General features: G+C 40.7%; 1 protein-coding gene across 1 annotated transcript in view; it reads left to right on the plus strand.

Annotated features, from left to right (window-relative positions):
• Window positions 1-20,952, plus strand: part of arr (low-density lipoprotein receptor-related protein 6) — an 801,354-nt gene that overhangs the window by 265,021 nt on the left and 515,381 nt on the right. The window contains exon 10 of the mRNA XM_080275999.1: window positions 2,567-2,797. Coding sequence (XP_080132125.1) covers window positions 2,567-2,797 — 231 coding nt within the window. The remainder of the gene's footprint in view (window positions 1-2,566; window positions 2,798-20,952) is intronic.

A 20,952-nucleotide genomic window follows, 5' to 3' on the forward strand; every position in this document is an offset into this window, starting at 1 on the left:
GCATGAAAGAATTGAACGTACTGGTGAGTCTCTTGAGTATGTGGAAGAGTTTCATTATTTAGGAGACATGTTAGGCTATATGCTGCAGGTGGGGCTGGAGCTAGCTCTGTGGCTAGGGTGAGAAGTGATTAGAAGAAGTTCAGGGAGCTGTTTTCTCTTCTGATACTGAGAGGGCTCTCTCTCTGTTCTAAGTGATCATTGTTTGCAGCATGTGTTAGGAGTGTAATACCTGTACTGTATGGTAGTGAGACCTGGGCAGTAAAGGAAGAGGATATTTGCAGGCTCAAACGTGCAGAAATGACAATGATTAGGTGGATGTGCAGTGCGTCCCTGCGTGCAAGGCCTAAGGGGGCTGGGTTTACAATGGAAGAGTTGAGAGGTAAGATGGGACTGGAGTGTATTGGTGTTGTGATGAGGAGAGGTACATTGAGATGATCTGGACATGTAGAGGATGGGGGATGACAATTGGGTGCAGACAGTGAGAAGTGTTGATATTGGGGGTGGGGTTGTGAGGGATAGACCAAAAAAGATGTGGGACAAGGTCATTAACCCATAACAGGCAGGCGACGTTACATAACGTCCGTGCGTGAGGAGGCGGGCAACATTACCTAACGTCCAGCCATTTTCAGTCCTAAATTATTGGTGAAATTGAGTGATAAGGCATCCTTGTCACCTATTGTCCTGCCCTCTACTTTCCCAAGCTTTGCAGTAAGTAAAATAGAATATATGTAATATATAAGTTGTAGTGTTATAACTGTTCAAGTAAAATAGTATATACGTACATAAGTTTTATTGTTATAAGTGTTCAGGTAAAATAGAGAACACATACATCAGATTTTGAAGACAATGAATAGTGTAAAGAATGCATAAATGATAAATGTGGTGTTCAGTGGTGAAGAAAAAGCAAATGAATGAATAGTTTGCTAGGCTTACCCCAGGCGCGCCTGGTGATAAGCTGCCTGCCCTCTCTCCTCCATCACTCCTCCCTCCTCCTCCCACAGCCAGCAGAGATGTGTTGTCATGCATGTAACATCTCTTGCCTTTGTTTTTTCATCCATTTTCATTGATTTATGCTTGTTTAGGCTTATTCCTTGATACTTTATTTTTCTGAAAATATGCAGCCCCACACGGTCGTATAATTGGTAAGTTGCCCACCCAGAGGGGTTAAGTGTGACCTCAGGGTTAAGGGACTGAACAGTGAGGCTTCCCTAGATTGAGTAGCATGGAGTGCCGCCATTAGGTGAACAAGGCCAACGCGTGCATGCATGTTGGAGCCTTCAAAAACGAAACAAAATGAACATTACTTTGTATTGGTCAGATAGTTCATCGCCCATGTAACGAACACAGATCCTCTTCTTCATTCATCCACACACATAATCAGTCATTGGCTTCTGTTCATTCATCTCACCACCCATCCACCTTAACACTTGTCATGTATACCTGTGGATCATTTTGTGCCAAAAGAAGGTATTAGCTTTTGCCAAATCATTCCCCTCACAAATATACACCAGTGCCATTCCCTTCCACTTGAGCAGGTGCACCCCACTCACCAACCACCCCGTCTGTTATGACATTACCCACCCTTCCATTAATATCTCCAATAAAAACACAGTCTCACTCCTATCAGGCTTTTCCATGCATGCTTCTACTTTCAGCCAAAGTTCATCATTCAGTCAAGTTGCTTCGTCCTCCACTGGGCCAGATGCACAAACATTCCCCCACTCATGTATTCTCACTTTCATTCTTACCGATACAATCCAAGATCCAACTGATCTAAACTCTCTTATATTCTCCTTCAATCTCTTGCATACAGCAATACGTACATTGTCCTTTGCCCTCACATTCATTTCAACTTCTGCACATAAACCCAATCCATATTTCCACTCCTTCATACACTTGCAAAAACCATTTGGTCTCAGTCAGCCCATTTTCCATCCTCAGGGACATGAATAATGTGTTTCTTTCTTTCACATTATCAGTTGCATCTCTTCCAAGTTGCCATCCTTGTCATGTCCATTGTCTGGTCCAAGGTCATCATTTGTAGGTCCGTTGAGGTCTGAGTCTTCTTTGTTGTATTTTTAATAAGATTTTATGGGGAGAGATGTGAGCCTTCCACCAACCCACTTTGTCACAAAGGAAACATACATTATTTGGTTTATGGTTCACCCAGCAGAGTATGATTTCCTGACTTAAAGGAAATCATTTGGCTCGTCTCTTAGTGTAGAGTCACCTAAGTGCATTTCTTTATTGCGTAAGTGAATAATTGGCACCCATAACCATTATTACTCATTTGACAGGTGCTGGAAAGGGACACTTTCACATGGCAACACCTTTATAACCCATCTCTGCTTGGCAGTTACACAGATGTCACTTAACTCATATACTCATCCTTGAGTGAAGATGGTGAGCTGCAAGCAAAGTGCAGCTTCAGTCCACAGCCCACTGGGCTCTTGTCAAGAAGAGCTTGTGCCCACAACAATAACAATAGCAGAAGCAACAGTTCAACTCATAAATTTTATTGTGGTTAATAATAATTTGATGTAATAATAGTCCACATTGATTTCAGATCCTGATAACGGAGAACCTTGATGAGCCTCGAGCCATCACAGTAGATCCAGACGGTGGGCTTATGTTCTGGACGGACTGGGGTGGAGAGCCTAAGATTGAGAGTGCGGCACTGGATGGGTCACAGCGGCATGTGGTGGTCAGCACAGACCTGGGTTGGCCTAATGGAGTTGTTGTTGACACTGACCTACGCAAACTGTACTGGTGCGATGCCAAGATGGACAGAATAGAGGTATGCATCATGCTGTACTTCTTACACACACACGCACACACACACACACACACACACACACACACACACACACACACACACGAACCTGATGTTATGTGCTTTGTAGAGACCAAATTAAGAGAGGATATTGATATCCATATGGGAGATGGTAAATACAAACTGCAGAGAAGAGACAGAAAAGAAAAAATGGGAGGGATGATGATAGCAGTAAAGAACAACATAAGTTTGGGTACTGTGGAAATGGGAGAGAGTAGGGTTGAAGCGATAAATATGAAATTAGAAACTAGGTGGAGGGATGGAGTTGAGAGGTATATGAGGGAGGGGGGATGAGTTGGGGGGAGGGTAGTCAAATGGTGGGTGACAGAGCGACTTGGAGGCGTTTTGTCTGCAGTCACCCTTTGCGGGATTAGGGCGTAGGGCTATAGATAGATAGATAGATAGAAACTAGAGAGAATGGCAAGAGAGACATGGCAGTAGTATATGTTCCCCCCAAGACAAGGGCATGGAATGACAATGAATACCAGAGATGATGTCAGACATGGTTAGTTATCAACAGGAAGTGATTGAGAAAAGCGACAATATAATTCCAATGGGTGATTTTAATTGTAAAGAGGTGAACTGGGAGGAATGGGCCTCAGGAGGCAGTGAAGATTCAGGGGCAGTACATTGTTAAATATAGCAATGAATAATGTAAAGACGAAGTGGGTCCAAGAAGAGACAATTCCAGGGAGAGGATACACCAGCAAGATTAGATGTACTGCTAACCAAAGAACCTGATGTAATTCAATCTTTGAAAAATCTGTGCCCTGTAGGAAAAAGTGATCTCGTGGTCATTTAGTTCCAGATGATAATTGGGAACGCGGTGCCAAGAGATGAGCATTGTAGGCAGGGAAGATACAACTTTAGGAAAGCAAACTTTACTGGATTGAGAAAATTTTTCAAAAATGTGGATATCAGAAAATTCAGAGAAACAATAGAGATACAGAGGAAGTGGAATATCTTTCTAGACGTCTATAATTCGGGAGTGGAAAAATATGTGCCAAGAGTAAGTGGGAAAGAAAACAGGAAAAAGGAGTGGTTTAATAGAAGGTGTATGATAGCAAAAAAAAGAGAGGGACATGGCGTGGAACAATTGGAGAAAGAGAGGTGACAACAGACCAAAGGAAGAATATAAAAGAACTAGAAATGAATATACAAGAATATGTAGAGAGGAAGAAAGGAATTTTGAAAAAGGTATAATAGACAAATGTAAGGATGAACCTAAATTGTTTTATACATTTGTAAATGGCAAATTGAAACAAAAGGAAGGAATCACCAAACTGAAAGTAGAAGGAGTAGTCTATAACGATGCAGCATGCAAGGTGAAATAATGAACAAATGTTTCCAATCAGTTTTCACTAATGAAAGGGAGTTTGTGGATGGAGAGGGAGTGGCTAGAAATGTAGTGATAAAAGATATGAAAGTGGAAGTGCAGGAAGTGTATAAATTACTGGAAACTCAAGATGTAAGGAAGGCCCCAGACTGGATGGAATCTCTAATTGGGTACTAAAGGAATGCAGAAAACAACTGGTGGATAAGATTCACAGTTTAATTATGTGTTCTCTGGAAGAGGGGAAAGTGCCTCAAGAATGGAAGAGGGGAAATGTGGCACCAAATTATAAGGGAGGAAACAAGGAAGAACCCCTGAATTATTGACCAGTGTCCCTAACCAGCATGGTCGCAAAATTGTGCACGAGAATCCCGAAAGGTAGATAGATGAAATATCTGGAAGAGATTAATATTTTGACTGAAAGTTAGTTTGGATTCAGAAGTGGAAGGTCATGTGTTTCTAACTTGTTGAGCTTTTACTCAAGAGCGATTGATGTGCTACGGGAGAGAGACGGTTGGGTGGATTGTGTGTATTTAGATTAGGAGATGGCCTTCGACAAGGTACCCCATAAGAGACTAATGTGGAAATTAGAGCATATGGGAGGACTGAAGGGAAACCTCCTGGAATGGATGAGGGACTTTTTGAGAGACAGACAAATGAGGACAGTAATAAAGGACCGGACGTCTGGATGGAGGGAAGTAACAAGAGGAGTCCCACAAGGCTTTGTGTTGGCTCCAGTAATGTTCTTGATTTACGTAAATGGTATGGTAGATGGAGTGAACAGTTATGTAAGTCTGTTTGCTGATGATGCAATGATTGAGGAAGGTAGAGGTTGAGGAGGATTTAAAATGCTGCAGGAGATCTGGATAGGATACATGGTTGGAGCCGGGTGTGGGAAATGAAATTCAACGCAAAAAAATGTAAAATATTGGAAATGGGTAAAAGTACCAAGAGGCCATCACTGAATTATTTGATGGATAATGAATTAGTCACAAGAGCAAGAGAAGGGAAGGATTTGGGAGTGCTAGTCCAGGATAGTTTGTCACATGAAATACATGTTAACAAGACAGTTAGAGAGACATATAAACTCTTGACTAAGATGAGATTAGAATTTCATTACATGGATGAGGAGATGATGAAAAAATTTATAGTGGCCATGATCTGCCCCAGGTTAGAGTATGCAGCAGGAGTGTGGTCCCCACACAAAAAGAAAAATATAAACAAGGTAGAGAGAATACAAAGAACAGCAACCAAGATGGTCCCCAGTCTGGCAGATCTGTCATGTAGAGAGAGGCTGGAAAAGCTAGATTTGTCTTCATTAGAGGAAAGAAGGGAGAAGGGTGACATGATTGCAGTGTTGAGGACCATGATCGGATTTGATAAAATTGACCGAGATCTGTTTGTATGGGATATGAGAGAAACAAGAGGACACGGAATGAAACTAAAGAAGCCAAGCTGCTTGAAGGATATCAAGAAATATAGTTTTCCTTATAGATGCATAGACCTGTGGATTAGCCTGGACAAAAAGATTGTCCAGTCTGAAAACTTAAATGAGTTTAAAGCAAAATTTGACTTACTGAGAAACAGAGACGGGACGCCACGGGCGTAGCTCATTTCATGTATATCATAATTAGGTAAATGCAATTACTATAGGTAAGAATACACACACACACACACACACACACACACACACACACACACATGGACAGCCACAACGGACGGACGTGTCTCTCAACAGCTTCCAGGCCCAGGCTGCATACATTAAGTAGTTTCCAGGAATTATGTTTATTTTGTCTCCTATGGTTTTGTTTTCAGTTTAAAATACTGTAAGTTAATATAGACTACCAAAAATGTAAAGATTTATTGGCAAGAGTATACATGAATGTTTTGTAGTATTTTCGGTAACAGCTGTTTTGCTACAGTAACCAACACCCAACATGGCCGAAAATGTAAACACTGAGGGACTCGAATTTCCAGGATTTGATAGGAATACTAATATCATGGATCTGGTTAAAACATTGGTAATGAGGATTAGTGAACTTGAAAAGAAAGTGGAGAATTTAGTGTTAAAGGACGTGTCTGAGAATACGGAAATTACTGTACAGAGTCTGATCCAGTCCAATGAGACGGCGAATGAAGAAATTAGAAATTTGAAGCGTGAAAATGTTGAATTGAGGAGGAAACTAGAAGAGAATACTAATAAAACGGAGAAGGTGAGTAATGTATTAGAAGAACATAAGGCAAAGTGGGCACACGTAGAAGAACAGAAAGAAGTGGTCAGCTTAAGAGAAATCATCCAGGAAGAAAGGGATATGAACAAGAAAAAGATGGAAGAAAATGTAGTGAAAATACTGAAGAAAAAAGAGAAAATAGTGAGAGAAACTGTAGAAAGGAACAGATGTGTGGTAATATTTGGAAACAGGGAGGAGGAAGAAAAGGTTAGATTCATGAGACTCGAGAGAGACACGAACCTGGTGAAAGGTATATTAGGCAAAATTGACCCCGAAGGAGACAAGTGGATAAAAGAAATTGAGAAAGTAAGGAGGATTGGGCCTTATAGGAAAGGAGAAACAAGACCAATAAGAGTCAAGTTGACATCAGAAAGTTTAGTAAACGACATACTCAAAATGACCTGGAAATCAAGCAAAGAGGCTGGAATGGAAAATATTATAATAAGAAAAGATTTAAATGAAGAAGAAAGAGAAGTTTTAAAATCATTGAAGGATCAAGTAAAGGAAAAAAATGATAAAGAGGACAGAGGAAGAATGTAATGCTTTTTTTTGGAGAGTATTGGATATGAAAGTAAGGAAGTGGTATATAAGGAAATAGAAGCGAAGGAAACTAAGGGGGATAGCTGTGAAAGATTAGAAATTGAGAAAGTGGTAATGACGGAGAGAAGGAGAGAAGAGGGTATAAAAAACATGAAAAATAATTTAAAGGTGATATACACTAATATTGATGGTTTAATATCGGCCTGGATTGAAATTAATGATTTCTTGAGAGAATATGAACCTGATGTCATGTGCTTTGTAGAGACGAAATTAAGAGAGGATATTGATGTTCATTTGGGAGATGGTAAATACAATCTGTGGAGAAGAGACCGAAAAGAAAAAACGGCAGGAGGAATGATGATAGCAGTGAAGAACAAGATAAATGTAGATACTGTGGAAATGGGAGAAGGCAAGGCTGAAGTGATATATATGAAATTAGAAACTTGGAGAGAAAGTGAAGAGAGAGATGGCGGTAGTGTATGTTCCCCCTAAGACGAGAGCATGGAATGATGACGAATACCATGAGATGTTGTCAGATATGGCTAGCTATTTACAAAACATAATTGAGAAAAGCAATAATATAATTTTGGTGGGTGACTTTAACTGTAAAGAGGTGAACTGGGAGGAATGGTACTCAGGAGGTGACAAGGATTCGTGGGGCACTATGTTATTAAATATAATAATGAATAATGTGATGACGCAATGGGTCAGAGAGGAGACACGGTTCCGAGGTGAGGACACACCAGCAAGGTTAGATTTACTGTTTACCAGAGAACCCGATGTAATAGAATCATAGAAATATTTCTGTCCTTTAGGAAAAAGTGATCATGTGGTCATTGAGTTCCAGATGATAATAGGGAACGTCGAGCCAAGAGACGAGCTTCATAGACAGGGAAGATACAACTTTGGGAAAGCTAATTTCACGGGACTGAGAAACTTTTTTGAAAATGCGGGTTGGAGAAAATTCAGAGAAACAAGAGAGATACAAAGGAAGTGGGATATCTTTCTAGACCTCTACACTTTGGGAGTGGGAAAATTTGTACCAAGAGTAAGAGGGAAAGAAAACAGGAAAAAGGAGTGGTTTAATAGAAGGTGTATGATAGCAAAAAAAGAAAGGGATAAGGCGTGGAACAACTGGAGAAAGAGGGGGAACACCAGAACAAAGGAAGAATATAAAAGAACTAGAAATGATTACACAAGAATACGTAGAGAAGAAGAAAGGAATTTTGAAAAAGGTTTAGAAGACAAATGCAAGGATGAACCCAAACTGTTTTATAGATTTGTTAATGGCAAATTGAAACAAAGGGAAGGAATCACTAAATTGAAAGTAGAAGGAGAGGTCTGTAAAGATGCAGCAATGCAAGGTGAAATAGTGAATAAATGTTTCCAATCAGTTTTCACTAATGAAAAAGAGTTTCTGGAAGGGGAGGGAGTGACTAGAAATGTACCGGTGATAAAAGATATAAAAGTGGAGGTACAGGAAGTGTACAAATTATTGGAAACTCAAGATGTAAGGAAAGCCCCAGGACCTGATGGAATTTCTAATTGGGTACTGAAGGAATGCAGAGAACAACTGGCAGATAAAATTCACAGTGTAATCATGTGTTCTCAGGAAGAGGGGAAAGTGCCACAGGAATGGAAGAGGACAAATGTGGTACCAATTTATAAGGGAGGAAACAGGGAAGAACCCCTGAATTATAGAGCAGTGTCTCTAACCAGCATGGTCGCAAAATTGTGCAAGAGAATCCTTTAAGACAGATGGGTAAAATATCTAGAAGAGATGAATTTTTTGGCCGAATGTCAGTTTGGATTCAGAAATGGAAGGTCATGTGTTTCTAACTTGTTGAGCTTTTACTCAAGAGCGATTGATGTGGTACAGGAGAGAGATGGTTGGGTGGATTGTGTGTACTTAGACTTAGAGAAGGCCTTTGACAAGGTGCCTCATAAGAAACTAATGTGGAAACTAGAATATATAGGAGGACTGAAGGGGAAACTCCTGGAATGGATGAGAGACTTTTTGAGAGACAGACAAATGAGGACAGTAATAAAGGATAGGATGTCTGGATGGAGGGAAGTAACAAGTCGAGTCCCCCAAGGCTCGGTGTTGGCGCCAGTAATGTTCCTGATTTATGTAAATGATATGGTAGATAGGGTGAACAGTTATGGAAGTCTGTTTGCTGATGATGTAAAGATCTTGAGGAAGGTAGAGGTTGAGGAGGATTGTAAAATACTGCAGGAGGATTTGGATAGGATACACAATTGGAGCCAGAAGTGGGAAATGAAATTTAATGTAAAGAAATGTAAAATATTGGAAATGGGTAAAGGTACCAGAAGGCCATCAATGAATTATTTGTTGGGTAATGAATTAATCGCTAAAATGAGAAGAGAAAGACTTAGGAGTGCTGATCCAAGATAGTTTGTCACCTGAAAAGCATATTAATAAGATAGATAGAGAGACTTATAAACTCCTGACTAAGATAAGAGTAGCATTTGATTATATGGATGAGGAGATGATGAAAAAATTGATAGTGGCCATGATCCGCCCTAGGTTAGAATATGCAGCGTTAGTGTGGTCCCCACACAAAAAGAAAGATTGAGAGAATACAAAGAACAGCAACCAAAATGGTCCCCAGTCTGGCAGACCTGTCATACAGAGAGAGGCTGGAAAAGCTGGATTTGCCTTCCTTAGAGGAAAGGAGAAAGAGGGGAGACATGATTGCAGTGTTCAGGACCTTGGTGGGAGTAGATAAAATTGACCGAGAGGATCTGTTTTTATGGGATAAGAGAGCAACAAGAGGACACGGAATGAAATTGAAAAAGTCAAGCTGCTTGAAGGATATCAAGAAATATAGCTTTCCTGACAGAAGTATAGATTTATGGAATAGCCTGGACAAAGAGATCGTCCAGTCTAAAAACTTAAACGAGTTTAAAGCTAAATTTGACTTATTGAGAAACAGCGATGGGAACCCACGAGCATAGCATACTTTGTGTGTATCTCAATTAGGTATATTGGGTAAATACATAAGTATTTGGAACGATTTAGACAAAAAGGTGGTGCAGGAGAAAAACATTCATGTGTGTAAAAGTAAACTAGATAAATGTGGATATGGAGACAGGACAACACGGGCATCGCTCAATTCCTGTATACTACAAATAGGTAAATACAACAGAGACAGGACCCCATGAGCATAGCTCATTTCATGTATATCACAATTAGGTAAATATAATTATTGTAGATAAAAACAAGCACATACACACACACACACACACACACACACACACACACACAAAACAATCCAAAGTTAGTCAGAGATTCAGTAGATATAAAAAAATCTATAGTAATCACTGGTATAGAAGAGGAAGAAGTAAAAAACAAGATCACAAGAGACAAAAAGAAGATGGCAAATGTAATGAGCTTACTGAACGAAGTATCAGAGGAAATCTGTAGTAAAGACATAGAGGAACACAAAAGGTTAGGGAAATATGAGAAAAGCAAGACAAGACCTCTAACGGTGACTTTCCAGAGTGTAAACACTGTGGAAGAGATACTAAAAAATGCAAAGAATCTTATGGAAAAAGAGGAGTTCAAAAATGTATGGATAAAAAGATGCCTAACACAAGAGGAACTGGAATTACTGAAAGAGAAAAGGGAGGAAGCAAAAATAAAAAATGAGGGAAGATCAGAAGAGGAGAAGAAGAAATTTTTTAACAAAGTAATAGGATTGCAGGTACGAAAGTGGTACACAAACAGGATGGAATAAAAAGGAGGAAGGTAGTAGAACCATGTCATGACAAGTATATAAACAAGATGATAAAGTTGATGTACTCAAATGTGGATGGAATGGTATCTAAATTACTAGAGATGAATGATTATGTCAAGAGAAAATGAACCACAAATAATATGCCTAACTGAAACAAAATTAACACCAAGGATATCCAATGACATACTAAACTTAGAGGAATACAATATATGGAGAAGAGACAGAAATTTAAAAAAAGGAGGAAATCTAAAAGTCAATGAAATAAAACTAGATATACCATCACAAGTAGAACTGATTGCAGTAGAGATCAACACATCTGAAGGTAAAGTAATTGTAGCCAATTTGTACATGCCACCCAGATCAAACACATGGGAAAGAGATGAATATGAGGACCTGGCGGAGAGTACAATTCAGAGTTTAAGATCATTACTACATAAAATGGAAGAGAAATCGGAAAGAATTATACTAACTGGGGATTTTAATACAAATATAAATTGAAATACTCTAGATATAATTAGCCAAGAAAGCTGTTGGGACCAAAAGCTCCTGGATCTCATGCAAGAGTTTTTCCTAACGCAACATGTGAGGGAAACCACCAGAAAAAGAGGACTTGATGTACCTTCAGTGCTAGATCTAATATTTACTAGGCAAGAAAATGATATTGACAGTTTAATATATCACCCTCCACTCGGCAAAAGCGATCATGCAGTACTAAATTATAACTTCAGGATAGCATATGACATAGTAAACAGCAATGACAGTTACAAAAAGAGCCTAAACTATAAAAAGGGAAATTATCAAGACCTAAAGAAGTATTTCGTAAAAGTTGATTGGGAAAATGAGCTTAGGGGACAAGATTTAAATGCTGTATATAAAAAATTCTGAGAATTTTATGAAATAGGAGTCTAGAAGTACATCCCACAGCACAAAGAAGCAGATAAGAAAATACAGAAATGGTTCAATACAGAATGTAAAAAAAAAAAAAAAAAAAAAAAGAAAAAATAGAAAGAGATTTGTTGTGGAATAGATACAGAAGACATAATAGTGAAAGGGCGTATAATAATCACAAACAGGCAAGAAACGATGATAGAAGAATATGGAGGGAAGCCCCAAAACAGTTTGAGGAGGATATAATAAATAAAAGTAGTGATCAACCAAAGCTGTTTTACAGCTATATCAGAAGCAAAACCAAAGTACAGTACAATCCCAGCTATCCTTTATCCAGACAAACGGAATACTCAGAAAAACGGGTAAATTCAAGGGCTGGTAAAAATGTCAGTAAGTTATAACTGTGCGCCAATTTGAATGGACCGCCAAACCGCCGTTTGATCCCATCACGTGAGGCTGGGTGAAGTCAGACAAAGCGAAGTGAAGGCATTTCCGGCTAATGTAAATCCCTAGCAAATCCTCTTAACCACCCCTCCTGTCCCCCTCTTTCCCCTACTTGAATTCAGTCATCCTCCACACCCTCCAAAAATCACCAGTCTGTTTTTTGCCACCAGACAGTAAACAAGCTCTCTTGCTATTGTGTTCCTCTGATAGATGGTAATTTGTACACTCCAGAATGCCGAAAGTGCAAACTAAACGTAAGCGTATCTTCCTTACCTTGAAACAGAAGCTGGATATATGCAAGAGGCTTGAAAAAGGCGAACATTATAAAACACTAATGGCTGAATATAAATGTTAATAGGAATGAAAGTTTACTTTGTTGGTAGAAAAATAAATAAATAATATGCCTGCATTTCATACGTACATTATTTATTTTATTTTCTGCAAAACAGCTGAGTGGCGGCTGAGGGGTGGAGTGATGGAGGTCAGGTAGGGAAGAAGAACAGTCGGGGTCAGAAATGTAAATAAACTCACGTGGGGGCACAGGTGTCGTGATAATTCTACAGTGCAGTCTTAACACATCATCAGTTCACTAATAAATGTTCAAGCTTTTATTTCTTTATTTTATTTTTCAATTTTTATGAGTACAGTACATATAATGAATACAGTAATTCGGTAAACAATGGACTGGTGCAATTTGCAGTACTGCAATTGCTAGACATTGCACGCACGTGCATTATGACCATGGTGTGTGTTTACAAGGCAGTTTTTCAGGCGGAATCTCTTAGTGTAACCCCTAATGTGACTGGTGAGTACCTGAACTGTATTTACTGCTGTGATAGCCTTTGTATAGATTTGACTTGAAAATCAGAAATACGGAAAAAATCTGTAACCGGGAAGGTAAATTCCCCAAGCCACCTGGTTAACCCCTTAAACGCGAATCGTCGCGTTTGCGACGCTCGGCGAAAAGGACATAATGGCGGATCGTCGTGTTTGCGATTCTAGTAAATTTTGAATAACCGCAGGCAAGCAGGCTCCAGCTGGTATTGTCTATCATTACCGCCACCCTTTAGCTACTTTTAGCACACTTGACCTTTGTACTACTGACCTCGGTTGTTGCCAAATATCATTTTTTTTACCCACCCACGCACTGCTGCTTGGCCCTCTCTCGTCGTGCGACATGGCAGCGCGCGGACAGCTCAGACGTGTCAGTCTGCGCCTTCCTCTCGCAAGCACTTTATGCTAATTGGAAACGCTTGTTTCCCCAGTTGTCACACTAGCATTTTTTCCCGCGGTTTGCCCCTGTTTAGCGTCAGTTTGAAGGTGACACCATGTCTCACTCAAGCTCTTCCGAGTCTGTGCCTTCCAGCCCTCCGAAACAGGGCTTTGTGACCTCCACCCCGTCCAAACCCTTACTAGGAACTGCTAAGGGCCTTAGTGACTCGGCTATAGGCATTGAATTGTTGAAAGCGTCAATGGATTATGGTAGTGACGTCGGAGTGTTATCGAGCCTTGCCGAGTCAGACACTCTATCGAGTGCTGAGTCTGAGGTGCCTGAAGTGACAATTCCTGTGCCCAGCACCTCAACAGGCAAGGCTCCAGTGAAAAGGGGACTAGTGTATGGAAAGGGGGCCAAGAGGAGACGAAGTGGTGATCCCGCTTCCCAGCCATTGTCTTCCTCAGACCGGCCATTGTCCCCTACACCAGGTCACGCCGCCGCCATACCGCCACGCACTCCCAGCCCCATTCTCTCGTCGTCATCTTCAGCTGTGCTTTCTCCGGAGTCTTCTGAGTCTCCTTCACCACCTCGGAAGGGAAGTAAGCAGTCTGGTTTATGTAGAGGTTTCCGTAGGCCCCGTGTCCGTGCTGGTAGGAGTAGAAAAGTGTCGCCTAGTGTTAGAGTTAGTGGTAAGGTTACTCGCACTAGGCAACTCACCACTCAGGCCACTGCGAGTGACCTTGAACCTTCTCCTTATCTCCCCACCACCACCACCACCACACCGACACGACCTAGCACAGCCTCTGCCACACGGCCTGCCTCACCCACTGCCTCACCGCCTGCCTCACCCACTGCCACATGGCCTGCCTAACCCCCCGCCGCCCCCACCTCCTCCCAGTCTAGGCAGGGCACTCTGGATGCCTTCGTGTGGTCTGAGGGCTCAGATTTTGTGCCAGAAGATCTGCCCTTTGATGCCAGTGGGTGTGGGATACAGGCTGACTTCCCTGTCCCAGAGGATGGTGAGTGTCTGGACTACCTGTTGGCCTTCCTGGATAACGAAGTCATGGAGCAGATTTGTACCGAGACGAACAGGTACGAAGGGCAATCTGCTGCAGTTCGTGAAGGTGAACGTGAAGCTGCAACGCCATGCACGTCACGGATGACAGCATGGGTTCCTGTTACGATCAGGGAACTATTTGTATTCATCGGCTTGATGCTTCTTATGCCACTTAACTGGAAGCACAAGCTTGAGGAATACTGGAGTGCTGACGATCTTTGCCCCACCCCCATCTTCAACAAATACATGAGTCGTGATCGTTTCAGGCAACTCATGACTTACCTTCACTTTGCCAACAACGATGAGCCTTCCCAAACTGACCCGCTATGGAAAGTGAGGGGAATCCTGAGCCTGATCAAGGACAAGTTTATGACGTTCTTTTGGCCCTTCAAGAAAGTTGTGATTGACGAGTCCTTGGTTTTGTTCAGGGGCCGTCTTCAGTTCGTGCAGTATATTCCTAGCAAATGCCACCGCTTTGGAATTAAGTTTTTCGTGCTGTGCGACTGCAAGACGGGGTTCATCCTAGACTTCGTTATCTACACCTCCAGCAATGTGTACTTGGACAAGACGGATCCCCTTGGATTCTCTGGTTCTGTGGTGAAAGTGCTTTTGGAAAAGTACTTTGGCGGGAATCATGTCCTGTATACGGACAAGTATTATACAGCTCCCAAACTCACCAAGTACCTTTCAGAACACGGCATCGGATCCTGTGGTACTGTCCGGAGCAATAGGGCACACTACCCTGCCTTCCCCGAGGCTGAAGGATCAAAGCGGGGAGATGTGCACCTGAAAAAATCTGACAAAATGCTGGCGATCAGGTGGCACAATAAGAGAATCGTCAATGTGCTCACCACAGTTCACAAGGGGGAAATGCCAGCCACAGGGAAGGTCGACAGAAGGACTGGTGATCCTGTGATGAAGCCTGATGCTGTGATTGACTACAACGTCAATATGCGGCTGGTGGACAGGTCTGATATGATGATCGGAGAGATAGACTGCTTGAGGAGGAACCGTCACTGGTACAGGGAGGTGTTCTTGCACATGCTTGATATGTGCATGCTGAACGCCTTCATCCTGTATAAGATCAAGAACAGGAAGCCAGCAAACTACTCTCTCCGGCGTTTTTCTAAGACTTGTGTGTACCAGCTGCTTCAGCGTTTTGGGCAGGTACTGCCATCAGGTCCCAGGCGCCACTCACACACACCTCCAGACCGCCTACAGTGCCAGGACTACCTTCAGCGACACCGCCTCGAGCCACTGCGTAGCACTGCGAAGAGGGGAAAAGCACTCAGGAGGTGTCATGTGTGCAGCCACACTACCAGGCAAGACAGAACATTTAGGCGCGCCTCCTTGCAGTGCAAAGAGTGCAAAATTTCCCTCTGCGCTTACCCGTGTTTCTTTGACTACCACAGCCTGACTAGATATTGAAAATAAGGGTAAGAATCTTGTAAATAATACTGAGAGTGACAGTGATACTAGTGTTTAGTTTTCTTTTACATACTGACAGTGACAGTCTGATGAGTGTAAATTAGTGTATGTAGTTGCAAAAGCACTGACAGTGACAGTGATTTCAGTGTAAATTATTGTACATAGTATTGAGAGTGACAGTCACTCCAGTGTAAGAAGTTGAAAGCATATGTTTCTATTCTATGTTCTGACAGTGACAGTTTGGTGTGTAGAAAATATTATTTTTATAACAAATGACAGTGACACTGATGAATAAGGCACTAAACTGACAGCTAGAGTGAAAGTGAGCGATAGAAATGAAGTGCGAGTGGCCGACAGGAGCGAGAATAAAGTGCCTGCCGTAAGGCAGAATAAAATCGCGCCGCGGTGGTCTTTCTCATTCCCGCTTCACAATACTGGCAGTGACAATGAATTTTATTGCCATAATAGTGCCAAGCGAGCCTTTGCGAAGTACTATGATGGAAAATAATGTAGTACAGTAATCCCGCATATTTCGCGGTAGTTACGTTCTTGTAAGCCCCGCGAAAAGTCAATTCCGCGAATACTCTATTAACAATTGAAAACTTGCACTTGTGTCCACCATGCTGCCCATCACACAGTCTATGTCCATACTGATTGCGAGACAATTCGCCGTCAGACAATTCCCCGTCAAAACATGGACGATTCCCCTTCAGAACAATTCGCACCCTGGACGATTCCCCGCCATTTTATAAATATACTAATCAATACTTTCATCAATATACTTATTATTAATTAATCAATACTTTAATAACTATATTTCAGGGGGATCCAGCAAAGTCTATGTTCAGTAGCGTAGGTTCTGGATATTATTTATTAGTTGCACCTTTAGTCAGTAATTAACTTGTTTCTTCCTCGCTGTAGTCGCCTTTGAATTATATTCTAGCGTCACCCATAGCTATCTTCATTAATGAAGGCGAATTGTTTCGTGTTTGTTGTGACTGCGAATTGTCCCGAAACCTCCATACTCATCCCGAAATACCTTCTTACAAGATTGAAAGCACATACTCCATTATGAAGGAAAAACGTAAACACCGTACTGTAATACACAATTATCTACACATTTATTAACAAAACAGTACAAAATAAAAAGATGCATTAACTGGTGATAGCAAACACTCCCACGGTCGTTTCTCAGCTTGTCCAGTAACACAATTTTCTCTGCTATGGTCATAACTTGATCGTTTTGTCACTTTGGAGTTCTTACTAATTGTATTATTAGCCTTTGGTGAGCCTGGCTTATGTCCTGGGGCCATGTGGAAAGCAAGTGGGAGGCAAGAGGCTCATATCATAGTGTGGTTACAACCACAACAGTCACTTAAGGCAGTCAGGCGTGGACTGAAGAATGCGGGGCAGAGAGCAGTGTTGCCATATCCAAACAACGAAATTATGCTAGGGCAGTGAAAAAATTATGCTAGATTGAGCAAATTTGTTCCAAGTAAAAAATGAATTATGCTAACTTGAAGCTAAATGATAAAATTCTATACATATTCGTGCAACATATTAAATTTGTATTGTTTACTATGAAAATATTAAAATGAACCTACATACAGTAAGAGGGTAAATATCGGTATCTACCCATACTGCTTTTTCCCACGAAACTTACGTTTTTCTGATGGATTTTGATGTGATTCATTCAATTTTGAGCATCATTTCCGTCAGAAATAAGCAGATTTTGAGATATGACCCCCCCCCCATCCCCCTGAAATAATGAGGGATCCTTGGGGAATCGGGGGTTATAGGGAGGGGGGGAAACACAGAAAATGGTCATTTCCGACTGAAATGAAGCTGAAAATCGAATGAATCATACCAAAATCCATCGGAAAAACCTAGGTTTCATGGGTAAAGTACAAAGCTCAAACTTATCCTAACCTAACCGAACGAAACCGAACCTAACCTAAAACCTAACCTAACCTAACCTAACCTAATCCAACCTAACCTAACCTAATCTAATCCAACCCAACCAAGCCCAAACTGAAAGTAACCAACTATTCAAACATCTTCTTACCTTATTCGTCTCTCTCTCTCTCTCTCTCTCTCTGATTTGTAGCTTTTATAAAATTATTCTAAAAATATTCCATTCCATTCTAAATTATGCTAGAATGATTCTAAAACTTCTAATATGCTAAAAAATATTCCAGACTCGAAAATTTGATCAAAATTATGCTAAAAGAATAAAATTATGCTAGATATGGTAACACTGGCAGAGGGGCCGCAGGAAAGGGACAGAGGGTGGCGTGAGTTTACCGCGCTACAATTGAAAGCTGTGTGAATTTCATATTTTTTTTTTTCTGTATATTCAAGGATATTTTTGTTGAACTTATTAATGCTAAGAAAATCCGCGAGAGGGCAAAACCGTAGACAAAAAATCCTCAAAAAATGCGGGATTACTGTATACGTGTTTTTAGCTGTGAAAAGGGAAATGTGTGTTCAATGACGGGAAGATTGCCGCCGCGCTGCATGTCAGCCGTACGCTCCGTTCATTGTAGCCTTATTTTCAGTGCTTATTGTACAAATACGGATTCCAAACTACCTGTACGTTGTTGTATAAAGTGTACTGTGACAGATTGAGGCTGTGGTAGAGGGGAAACCTGGTTGCTGGAGGTGTGAAAGTGAAGACTTTGTTACCCAACTTTGCAAGTCTCCACAAGTCCTTTGGTAGTCCACGAAGGCTCAACACCTGTCTCTGGAGAAAGCTGAATATAAGTACTATATGCCATAAAGATTTTAATGTTCTAGGGTTAATCTCTAATTTTTGGCAAATATTTTCCCACAGGTACTCAGACCCCGCTACAACCCCGCCACACGGGGGGGATCGGCCGTACACGGCCGCATTTAAGGGGTTAACTGGGATTGTACTGTAAAAGATATAATACAATCAATTATGGATGAGGGAATCACTTATACACAAGAGAAAGATATTTGTTAAGCACTAAATAAGAATTTCCAATTAGTTTTTACAGAAGAAAAAAATTTTGAGAGGGACTATGTGGAACATGCATGTCCACACATACTACCAGATATACAAATAGCAGAAAAAGTAATACAGGAGGAGTTAAGTAGATTAGACAGAGGAAAAGCAAGTGGTCCTGATGAAATTTCATGTTGGGTACTACGAGAATGTGCAAAGGAGTTAAGTAAACCATTATTTTTAATTTTCAAGAAATCCTTGAGTCAAGGTAAAGTACCTGATATTTGGAAAAAAGCAAATATTGTCCCCTTATTCAAGAAAGGAAATAGACAAAATCCACTCAACTACCGACCAGTATCACTGACCAGTGTTGTAAGCAAGGTATAAGAAAAGCTTGGGTAAATCATCTAGAAGAACACAGTATGATAACAGAAAGACAGTTTGGTTTGAGAAAAGGAAAATCATGTGTTACTAATCTGTTGAGCTACTATGACAGAGTAACAAACACAATACAGGAAAGTGAAGGATGGGTGGACAGTATCTATTTAGATTTCAAGAAAGCTTTTGACACAGTACCACACCAAAGACTTTTATGGAAACTGTACCATCAAGGAGGAATTCAAGGCAAACTGTTTTGTTGGATGCAAGACTTTCTCATAAAAAGAGAAATGAGAACAGTACTAAGAGGAAACTACTCATCATGGAAAGAAGTGACTAATGGTGTACCACAGGGTTCCGTGCTGGCACCAATCATGTTTTTAGTGTATATAAATGATATAAACAGTAACACTGGAAATGAGAGCTATCTGAATATGTTTGCAGATGATGCAAAAATACAAAGGAGAATTACTAACACAGACTCTTGTAAAGAGCTACAAGAAGAATTAAATAAACTTCATGAATGGAGTAGTACATGGCAAATGGAATTCAATGTGGACAAGTGTCATGTAATCAAGTTAGGTAAAAGTGGAAAAAGACCTGATTGGGATTATAAGTTAGGAAATAAAACCCTATACACATCAGAAAGAGAGAAAGACCTAGGTGTGATTATCAATAACAGACTATCTCCGGCTGACCACATCAGCAAAAAGGTACGGAACATGTATACACTGCTTGCAAATATGAGAATAGCATTCACATACATAAATGAAGACATGCTAAGAAGGATAATAACATCATTCATTAGACCAACCCTGGAATATGCATCAGTAGTCTGGAGTCCTCATCTCAAAAAGCACATAGACAAGATTGAAAAAGTTCAAAGGGCCGGTACAAGATGGATACCAAGCTTAAGGGACTTAAGCTACGAAGAAAGACTAAATAAACTGAATCTACCAACACTACAGGAGAGAAGGAAAAGAGGTGACATGATAATGCTATATAAGTGCATATCAGGGAAGGAGAAAATAGACATAAATGATTACTTAACATATGGAGAAGCATCAGCAAGAGGACACTGCAAAAAACTGCATAAGAAGAGAGGTGATAAAGACGTAAGGAAATTCAGTTTCCCAAACAGAGCAATTGATCAATGGAATGCACTACTGAATGAAATTGTGTGCCAAAACAATTCACAAATTTAAGTATATGTACGATAAATATGGTTTAAGACACGGGACAGTACGAGCTTGACTCATTCCTGTAAAGATACAATTATGTAATACAATTAGGTAAGAACACACACGTCGCCGACAGAGACGGAGCTCTTCCTGGATCGTGGAGAAATAATCGCAAAATCAGCGACGAAAAGAAGACAAACCTATTTGTGATCATGTTAATAATGCGTAAGTGATGGTCCCGTCGGACAGAAGTGAAAAAAATGGGGTTTCGCTCACAAAAAGAACAAGATATAGTAAAAATAGAAAGTCTCCATATGGTTGAATCATGGCGGACGGTGCAGTGTTTACAAGTGGCGAGAGAGAATTCAAGGGCTTCTGTGAAGAGGATGTGGGAAATGGAAGTATTAAGTTGAACCAAACAAGAATAGCAGGTGTAGAGAAAACAGCGGAGAGGAATGTCCAGGAGATAAAAAAGGTATGGACAGTAATTAAAGAGTTACAGGAATGGACCATAGAGCAGGATAACGAGATCAAAATTTTAAGGAATACGCTGTACACTGGAAAAAATTTCGTACACGCAGCGACGAACAAGAAAGAGAAGTTACCGAATTAAAAGTTAGCAATGAATCAGCCTCTAATGAAATAAATCAGCTTAAGAGGGAGAATAAGAGGTTAGAAGAAGAAAGGGACAGGA

The sequence above is a fragment of the Coenobita brevimanus genome, chromosome 63 (assembly GCF_032717465.1).
Source record: "Coenobita brevimanus isolate Jiangsu-jjx chromosome 63, ASM3271746v2, whole genome shotgun sequence".
Taxonomy (NCBI): Eukaryota; Metazoa; Arthropoda; class Malacostraca; order Decapoda; family Coenobitidae; genus Coenobita; species Coenobita brevimanus.